The sequence below is a fragment of the Buceros rhinoceros genome, unplaced genomic scaffold (genome assembly GCF_000710305.1).
Source record: "Buceros rhinoceros silvestris isolate BGI_N320 unplaced genomic scaffold, ASM71030v1 scaffold19981, whole genome shotgun sequence".
In the NCBI taxonomy this organism is placed as follows: domain Eukaryota; kingdom Metazoa; phylum Chordata; class Aves; order Bucerotiformes; family Bucerotidae; genus Buceros; species Buceros rhinoceros.
Window position 1 is genome coordinate 14,123 of NW_010392771.1, and position 10,715 is coordinate 24,837.

The 10,715-nt window shown below is 37.8% G+C and overlaps 1 protein-coding gene across 1 annotated transcript in view; it reads right to left on the minus strand.

Annotated features, from left to right (window-relative positions):
• Positions 1-833: 833 nt before the first annotated feature.
• Positions 834-10,715, minus strand: part of TRA2A (transformer 2 alpha homolog (Drosophila)) — a 17,944-nt gene continuing 8,062 nt past the window's right edge. Inside the window, exons 4-7 of the mRNA XM_010144623.1 lie at positions 2,941-3,056; positions 2,315-2,422; positions 1,544-1,611; positions 834-1,366 (exon numbers count right to left, since the gene is read on the minus strand). Of these exons, the coding sequence (XP_010142925.1) occupies positions 1,356-1,366; positions 1,544-1,611; positions 2,315-2,422; positions 2,941-3,056 (303 nt within the window). The 3' untranslated portion in view covers positions 834-1,355. The remainder of the gene's footprint in view (positions 1,367-1,543; positions 1,612-2,314; positions 2,423-2,940; positions 3,057-10,715) is intronic.

Genomic DNA, 10,715 nt, shown 5'->3' on the forward strand with positions numbered 1-10,715 from the left:
ATTATTTTTGCTGTGAGGGCTTTGTAGCCACATGGTTAGTTATTTCAGAGAGCAAAACTTGCCAGAAATCTAAACAAAGTCAATAGTGTTTCTCTCCTTAAACCACATCTCACCAGGAATCCAGCAAGTGCCAAAGATGGCACAAGAGAAAGCTGGACCACGCACTCTGCTCAGCCATCCCACACGACCACACGCTGATTCTCAGGGAAGACAAAGCTCCTAGGAGGACAGATAAAAGCTGACTTTATTATTCATAAGTATCGAGTCTTGTTTTTAACTTATATTCCAAGGTGATAGAAAATACAGAACAAAAGACAAGAAACAACGTTTCAGTGGAATTAACTTTTATTGAGGGGGAAAAAAGGTTTACATGTAGTTGTAGGTTTTTCCATCCGTACTTTTGAAACTCCAAAAAGGACTAGAAACAAAACTTGCTTAATCATTTATTGCAATACCACAAAGTTGGTGGGGTTTTTGTTTTGCCTTTTTCTTCTTAAAAAAACCAACCAGTAAATTATGCAACCAATTGTGGTGTTTAATAAATATTTTTTCTCCTGCACCGATTAAGGGGTAATATTCAACCAAGTACAAGAAAACCCCCAAGATTTTTACAGTTTAATCTTCCAATGTTATCCACTGTGTAGCAATCCAGAAACTTTATCTATAAAACAGTCTTGGCTTTGAGTGTACAGGGATCTGTTTTACCAGTCAGTCAAATACCAAATTTTGCTCTAGCTCAAATAGTCTGCACTCAAAGCAACTACTGATCAAAAAAAAACCCAACCCAACAAAAACCAAAAACCCAAAAAACCAACCAACTCTCAAAGAGACTCCTCAGGTTCATGACTACATGAATTTGTCATTACAGAAAAGGCTCGAAGTCATTACTTGTTTGTCAAAGTAATAGGTAAACATTTTAACAGAAATATTAACAAGTTACTTGGAAATGCAGGTTTCTACTAAAGTATTTGAGTGTGTATACTACATATGACATGCAAGCTTTAAAAATATCAATGCTCTCTTCTGATTAGTCAGGAGTCCAATTGTTTTAAAAAACAAAATAGGAATGACTTCCAAAATGTATCAGCACTTTGGGTTCTCTATTTCATTTTGCTTAAGATGTTTTACTACACAAAAACTACAACAATTACAATAGTTAAGAGTGTTACAATAAGGAGGGATGGAAAACAGGAATACTTCAACTGAAAATATGTATATTCTAAATGAACCAAAGATTTGTAGAAGAGCTGGATGGAGGACAAGAAAGGGAGGGTGGGAGGGGACGCAGTAGGGAAGCTAAGATCTGAACTTTGTATTTAAAAATCATGTCCTCACAACTGTAACGCTTCGGATCTTCAGTAGCGCCCTGAGGGGGAAATAAAGACACAATTTCTATAAACAAACTGTACACACATCATCTCAGCTTTAACATACCCAGCTTTTTTGCTGGGCAGAATTATCAGAATTTCCACTGATCAATTAATACTAGTAACAACAAGGATTAAGCCAGCCAAGTTCTATTTATTCACTTGTATTTACTTACTTGGACTATAGGAACGGGATCTTGATCGTGATCGGTATCGACTATAATAAGGCGATGGTGATCGTCTCCTTTAAAGGAAATTAAAAAAGAAACCCAACAACATCCATTATGAAAGAAGCCTTATTTGCATCACTTGTACAGAACAGAACCATTTCCTTAGCACTGAAAGACTTGGCCTGCATGAATGATTTCAGCTTTATTTGGCTGTGGCTTTACAGTTTTACAGTTATTTAACAAATGCCTTTATAATTCTCTGTTTGATGTGTTTAAAACTGTAAGATATTCCCAGACAAAGAATTTAATAAACTCTCACTAGCCTTAAAGACATGAAGTGCATCTCCAGATGCCTACAATTCTTGTTGAACATTCCCTGAAACTAGATAAGTTTCAGAATAGTGAGATGGTTACGAAATGTCAAGCATTAAAAACCCCATCTACAAATAACTCCTTTTTAAACAGCACCATGTATCAGCTGTCCCTGGTTCTATATAGAGCATGGAAAAAATGATTCCACAAGATACGCATGGCACATGCCCTACCTCCTTCAGGTAGCAAAATTAACCCCCTGCCCTGTTTACTGTATAACCGAGTTACATAAACAAAGATTACAACGACTTTACTCCCACAAAATCTAGCATAATGAGGCTTTAACACATAACAAGCACGTATGAAGAATCTTGCTACAAACTGAGTAACATTTTCTGTCACCTAACTATTCAAATATTCCAAGAAATCCACTGTTTCTACAGTAATAAAGTAAAAATTAGGTACCTGTATCTGTAGTCATATTCCTCATATCTGTCATATCCTCTGTCATACCCCCTATCATAATACGAGTCACGGCGACGACCTGCTCCACCACCACCACCTCCTCCACTGCTATTAGGAAAAAAGCAAAAAAAGTCACTTCAGACATCTACTCTTCTTGATTTAAAAGTTTTTTTTTAAAGTGTTCTTGTAAATCAGACGCTTAAGACTATGCCATGAAACAATCTAATAATGAAACATTTTAAAAAAAAAAAAAACAACACCTTCAAAAAACCCCAGAAAACTTACCAGGCATTTGAGCCTAATCCCCATCAAAATCAAAGGCAAATGGGCACCTTAGCATTTCAGTAAGCTAAGGGTGCATTAACTGACTGCACCAGATACGTTTTTTTAAGTGACTCCTTCAGTATTTTTTGGCAAATGAGAGACAATAAGCTACAGTAGTATTTAATAGTATATGTCAATCACAGTAACACACTCTTTATATTACTAACTTTGTGATAAAATATAATTGGCATAACTCTAAAAGTTTCAACAAAGTATCTATAGTTCTGTTTCTTCAAATGGACACTGAATATTCAGTTTAAACCCCTTTTAGCTCCATTACAGGAAAAGAGTGAAGTCCTTACTGTGTTGGCCTGCCCATGTAGATGCCTGGGGTGGGTGTATGTGCTCTCTTGGTGATTGAGTAATCCACCCGAATCCTCCTGCCATCCAGCTCCATACCATTTGCATGCTCCATTGCCTGCAGGAGAGACAAGGATAAGAGACATGAAACCTGCAGCCTACTGGTAGCTATGGAAGGCTGTGTACAAAACGCATTGTTTTCCATCAGAAAAACAAGCCCTGAACTTGTTCTATTTAGACTGGTTACTAGTGCCCCACTGTGGCGAATGGCTCATCTCTGTCCCTGGCCCACTTGCTGGCAATGTTACAGGACTGCACTGGGGTGCTGGAGTAACGTGACACGCAATCCCTTCTTAAAAGAGCACGGTGCTAACCACTAACACCGTCACCTTCCCTGACTTTGTCTTCTTCCCACCAGAAAGGTAAACTGAAAATCAAAACAGCTTTTCCTGAAAACGGCATCTTTCCTACAGCTGTCTCTGACGCAGAGGGGATGGGCAGATTCAAAAGCTGTACAAAACAGTGGCTTCCTGTAGGGTGCATATGGCCGGATTACTGCTAGTCGGCTGCCATTTCATGCTCTCCCAGACTCCTGCCATCTCCCTTACAAGGACCTACTCCAGCAGAGCTTAGTAAAATGGCGGGTTCAGCCTACATGGATACCTAATTACAACCTTCCTCCCCACTCACTCTCACAATAGCAGCCCGCTAAAACGATACACAGAAGGGTCTGCGCTCGAAAAGCCTGTGCCTTCAGACCCGCCCGCAGCCTGCACACACACTCACTAGGTGTTCTAGCACGTTTCTCTAGTCTTTGAGAATCAATACAACAGCCTTTCACAAACACAGAATCACAAAAATAGTTTTTCAAAGGAGCACAGTGTACTTTTGAGATTTATATTAATGCAACAGTAATCTATATGCCGTTGTCCCCTCCCAATACCGTAATTTATCAAACAATTAACGCTGGACTTAAAAGCTATTAAAATTTGTGAAGCAATTTTTTTATCCTTTCATCAGCTGCTCTAGGATCTCTGAAATATTAGTACACACCATTTAGTTTGTGGCACTACACACGACACTTAGCCCAACATACATTATTTTCATTTTTCCTGTGTGGAGAAGTGACACTGTTACTATCTGAAGTTATGTTTGTATTCTTTCACTTAAATGTGAGGAACAATACTCAACCTCAAAACGCGAAGGTGCCTCATAAGGAGAGCATGGTTTTTTTCTCAATAACGAAACAACTACTCAAATGAAACTTTTTGCAGCTTTCTAACAAGAGCTTTGTTGAATTAACATACAAGTTATAGCGGAGGAAACAAAAACTTGCCACCCACTTGACTTAACTGTGACATTCCCAAACTGGAAGTGACTGAATTATCACTAACCTATTTAAGTATACTTAGTTTATGTTTTAATAATGCTGTTTATATCTATACTATATCGCCACCTAGTGAGTTCTGTTCCCACACAAAAATGTAACAACTACATTTAGCTAACTGCAAGGCAGACCCAAAGAACACTTCAAGTCTTTCAATATACACTAAAATGTTTTGTGAATAAAACATGGTCTTTAGCTTTATTTTCCTAGCCTTGAGACTTTTTTTTTTTAAAAAGTCCTGTTCCACAAGGATCATCTGTGCATGCATCCTAGGAATGCATGTGTGCAACAAACCTGAAAAATTAAGCCTACAAATAGCTGGCTGAAAAATTAGCCTAATGATCAAAAGCATCTTTCTGAAAATGCAGCAACAAGCAAGTTATTTCAAAAGGTAACAAATTTTCTGCTTCATGGCACCTGTATGTCAACAACTTGCAGAGTAATAAGCTTAGCTGATAAGAAGCCACCTCCGATCCAAAACACCTGGCACATGTACCTTGTTTAGTGAAAAGAATAAACACCTCTAGGAGGAAGAGCTTTTTGACACAGGGAGCAGTACAGAGATGAGCAACACACCAACAAGACAGATGAAGAGTTAATTTTGAGACTTGATTGTTTTGGGAGTACCAAGAAATGTGTTACATTTCAGTGGTAAAGATTCCTTCATAGTTACCAGTCTGCATGAAACTCAGACCCTGCTCACAATGTCTAATGACCTGCCCAATATTAAAACTTATTTTTTTAGCTTTCAACAGCTGTCAGCAACACCTGCCAACTGAAAAATTCAAAGTAATAAAAAAAATCTTTAACAGATATTCAGACATAACAAACCCTTTAAAGTTATAACTGCATCCTCCAAATGCAGAAAAGCCAAAACCTATAATAAGTCATCAGGAATTCAACAACAATTCATAGTATCTGTTTAGTCACATTGTCACATTCAGTCATTAACAACAGGAAATTCCTTCCAAAGATTTATTCAAATTCTCTGCATGATTCTTACTGTGCACCTCTCAAGTCTTTGAAACAAAGTACTTCAGTTGACATTATTAACTAACAACTGCTGCAGTAAGCCCTATTTGAAAACCTGGTTTCAGACAAGTGATATAACAGCATTTAATACAAAGAAAAACCAAATTATATTATATTAGTTTAAGACACACAATACCCTCTTAGGAGCCTTCAACTGTCAACAGTCCATTGTTATTTCAACCTGTATTTTATTCCAAATATCTGAATGTTGTTAAAAGACTTGCACAGCTTTTGCAAGATGACAGTAAGCAAGTAAGTGAATAGAGTCCTATAAACATGTACTATTAGTTTTGGTTGCAAATTCTAAGGAAAAAAATGACTTTGTATATCAGAATACAGAGCTATATGTTTGCAGTCAGAAGACACAGAATGAGGATCGGGAACGGCACAGATAATAATTCTATCTTAAATCACAGTTTTAAACCTAGAGCAGGCTATCCGTAACAACAATACTCCTTAAATAACTTTCAGGCTGGGTAACACCACAAAGAGCAGCCTGGACAAAGAAATAATGTGGGAAATTTCTGCACTGTGGTTACTGGGAAAAGGGTGCGGGGAGGAAAGGGGGACAAGGGAGGGAGAGAACTTCACTTGGCAGAACTGATGTTAGAGTCTTAGAGTCACTCTACATTTCTACTGCAGGATTCAAGATACTATTTGTACTGTACAAAAGATCATCACACTTTCGTTTCAACTGCTCCTAACCACTTTGAATTACTTAAAGAACGTCAATACAAAGGTAATGCCATACAGACTGAATACACGGAAATAGTCAACGAACAATTTATGCTGGGACGACTCATTTTGAAAACGTATTTTCATGATTTAAAGATAACTATAAGATAACTTTGTTTGTTTGCTGTGCTTTTTTGAGGTTTCCTGCTGTTTGGTTGGGTTTTTTTACCTGAAGTTCTTCCCATATTGTATTTAATGCCACCAATAAAAATAGCATCTCCACTGTATCACAGGTACAGCATGGGATGAATGGACTTAACACATTAGCTTTTCTCCCCCAGGTATACTGATATCACTAGTTCAGGTCTGGATTTAGTAAGGAGATCTGAAAAGACATCCTAAAAAAGAGAAATCTGATGGGATGAAAAAAGTAATTAAGAAACTCAGTGTTTTATGCAAGCCTGCCAAGTCAAATTTAAGTGTCCATTTCACCTTTGAACAACAGTCAATTTATATTATCTAGTTTATGGCTTTGTTTAAAATATTAGAATACTGTAAAATACAATATTTTAATATATAATTTTCTGAGCTTAAACATCTATTGATTAAATGTATTCTCTTTAAAGCATACTTTGAAGAGTTTCAGAGTCAAGAAACACAGGACTTTAGAAAACCATAATGAGTAACTGAATACGTTTCTGCAAATACTAGCAATTCCATGGTATTTCAGAGTCTCCAGAAGTCTGTAACTAGTAATTTCAAACATTTGAGACCTTTTTTGGTATATCAAAGGTCCCTTTTGGTACCACAAACAACACTTAAAGCATTTCTTCAACAAGCTATGGGAGAAGTTTTGAACAACACCACCACTTCTAAGCTTATCTAATTGCACCACAGATTAAGTGTTTGGCAAATTAAAGTTATGAAACCCTAGTAGTATTCTGGTCTTTGGCAACTGGATTATGTTAATAGTTCAGTTTGTATAAAGCTTGTCTTGACTGTTGATGAACACCATGTCAGTTCTGAGAGATGGTCAAAACTACAGAGCATAACTAAGCATTAGAAAACAGAAAATTCCATATTGCCAACAGCTGCTGTAGCTAATGCTTCTCAGATGGGTTCTTGACACAACCACGTAGTACACTCACAGTAGCCTCAGGTTAAACAACTAATATTTCATATTCTGAGTTTCTGAAAATGTGGATAATGGCATGCAAAACCCCTGGTAACTGTAGTATGATTCATCTCTAGAAAAAACCTCTCGATTTATTGTTAACCCTGACATATTACTTTTCCCCTCAACTTTTTTTTTGGTCATCTTAGTTCATAAAAGTTTGCGTTCTTCTAACACATGAAGAAAAACCTAATGTGATGGGCAGGTGAATATCCTCTATAATGTAGCAAAAATATTTCAAAACTGCAATATTACAACACTATCATGCTAGCATTCTTATATAGTCCTCGACAGGTCTTCAACAGCTATTTTCAGATCTTGCTTTTTGCATAACGTGGTTCTGAAGACTTTAGCAGAAGGGTGGCCAACATAAGAAAAAGCAATACCAAATATTACTTAGAAAGGTTTGGCATTAAAAAGAAACAACAGAACTTCACAAAAGAATAAGACCCACTACACTCATGAGAAAATACCTCCCAAAAAGGTAGACAGTAACACAAGCTTTTTCCAATAGGCTTTGAACAAGCACACTGAAAAGAACACAGACACAGCAAAACCTCAGGTTTTCTGGACAACCACCCACCAATCCTCAACATTTACTGCCTGTTATCACAATTTGAACTAAAGGCAGTGCCCATGAGCATCGTCAATATGGGTCAGAATGTAACAATCTAGTTAAGTGCTATCTTGCAAACACTAAACCATTACAAAGAAGACATTGGGTGGAAAAGAAACCTTCTGTCAGACCATAAATTTTCATCTCAATCTCAGTAGAGTTTCAAACAGAATAGAAGAGATCTCTTAAGAAATCTCCTTCAGAATGGATACATGTATCCAACATTTCCTTCTCAGTCCTGTCAGCGTGGAAGGACTGAAGCTAGTGTGATGCTATGACAGCTCACACTGCCTAGTAATTATCAAGAGCTAATTCTCTCCTCTTCTTCATAACCAAGATCATAATAAACAGCTAATGACAAGGCCACTATGGTGTCTTAGGCTTTCAGAAGTTCAGAATGATTAAAACAGCTTAAGTGAAAATAAATTTTATTACTGCCCCTTTGCTAATTTTAGAGCACTACAAAGTATCACCTTTAAGAAATGCTATTTTACATTCTCTGCGGATTTCCACTACAAGCCAGCTGACAATGCAAAACATCTTTACCATCATATGTCACTAGAAACACCACATCACTTGGTTTCAGAATCATGACACACAGCAACATTTTAACCAGCTCAGTAACTGATCCAGTATGTAACAGTGGTAGGTAACCTGACTGTGGTACAGTCCCCCTGTCACTTGAAGCCCACTTGAGACCTGAGGCAGTTTCACCCCCTGCTTCCTAGGCACAAACTCCCACTCAGGGTCAGTCAGGCACAGATTGCTAAAGATGGCAAGAGAACACTGGCATTTCCTTAGTGTGCTGGGCCCCACTTCCCCAGCCTTGCAGTGCTCTCCCTATCACTTGGGAGATAGTTACCACCAGATAGCCTGGTACATCTGTACTTGGGTCATGGTAACCTGGTACATCTGTACTTGAGTTGAGGCCTACAGGGGGGGTGGCAATAGTAAACATCAGAAATCAGCAAGTTCCTGGTCTGTACATCTGGCAGAAAATACCAGAACATTCTGACATCTGAAGTGGGCTAGAGGGGAAAATATCTGATGAAAGTCAATCATCTCAGACTCTATAAACGGTGATCCTAAAGTGAGATCCTTTGAGCTCTCCCAGATCTCAGTGGGCTGCGTCCAGAATCTCCCCTGAGTTGGGATGCCTCTCAGGTACAAGCCGCATGAATGCCCAGGATGAAGTCAGACTTCTTGAGACTCAAATATCATCGGTTGAGATTGCTGGAGCAGTGTGTTTGCTCTAAACTCAGGAAGGGAATTTTAACTATAGGCTGGCCACTCTTTCATCCACCTCTTGTAACCCAAGGACAGATGAGTATGTATTTCACTGGATTAAGTAACTCTGTGCGGCTGTGTGTTTTGTGGTTGTGTCTACGCATATGCATATATATATATTAAGTCTATTCTGTAGTAAGTTAGTGTGAATCTTGTCATCCAATCTGTAACTAAGTCATTAGTTTGAGTCTAACATTCTACTGAGTCATCTTATTTATATTAAACTGGTTAGTGATTAACCACTGCTAAAAACCCAACCCTTTCATTCACCCCTCACTGTTAATAAATCTTAGATTGCTGTGTAATCATATGTCAGTATTCTCTCCTGCAATACCTGTGCGGACAAAGCTCCTGAGGGATTTTAGCTGCAATGGAATCCACACAACACTGATACCAACCTATCTTAAACCAAGTTATGAAAGTTTACATAGAATTATTTCATGCCCTTCAGTGCTCTACAGGGCATCTCAGAGTTTCATGCCTATAGCCATATCGCCATTGTCTATACTAGTTGCCTCTTACTGCCATTTTCAAATCTGTCCTAAAGGCCCATAAAATAAGTAAAATAAATGTCTCTTCTGATCTTTTTACCAAAGTATTTCAGTCATGTAAATTCCAAGTGCATCCTTTCACACTCTTCACACACTAGCCTGCTGGGAAGGAAAAAGTGGGTTCAATTACATTCCCACTTATTTCAGTTCCTGTTTAAGGTGTTTGTCTTTATATCTGTAATTGACTGAAAGTAATATCCCATTTTTTTCCCTTTGCATGCCAGTTTTGTAGTATCTGCCAAAACAGCTTTATCCTAAACAAATTACTGCATGCTATTTTCACGGAACATTTTAAGAAATGCATGGTGTCATGCACGACCATTGCCCATGGCAACTAGCAAAAAAACCCAACTTAATTCTACGGACATATAAAGTCGGAAAGCAGACAAGACTGGCACATTAACATGACAGGAAATACCGTGCAAGTATTTTGGATGTTAAGTGTTCTACTAAACAATCACATTTTCAAAATCCCACTGAACTCAGAGTGCAAAGAAATACAAGGCTAAAAGTTAGAAGAGACCAGGCTACTGAAGGTGTATATAGGGCTATCCACCCCATCAACTCCTCTTTCAACCCATCCAAGTGATAGCAGGAAAACAGGCAAGGGATGCTAAAACAAGTTTTGTGTCATTTTACTTACCCCTGTAACCTGCAATCACACATATATCTACAAACCCTACTCTTCCCATAAACAGATTTTCTATTGGATCATATCAGAAATCAGAGATCAGAATTGAGTCTAGTACAACCAAGACATCCACGAAACACTTTTTTCATTAAAATATTGTCAATTAGCATCAGTTTTACTTTTTCAGCTAGTAATAGTAGGTTCCAGAGCTGTCATCCTCTCCCCTTCAATATTAACAGTCATATCCAAGCTTACATACTTAAAGGTAAACAGAAGCAAACAGCAAATCTGAAACATCTGCCCAAGATTATTAATCCATAAACAAGGCACTTCAAGCCTGTGACTCAGTTTACCCAAAAGAAAGAGTTAATCCCACACCGAAGTCTTAAAAAATTTGGTTTGTTTTTTTTTTTTTTTTTTTTTT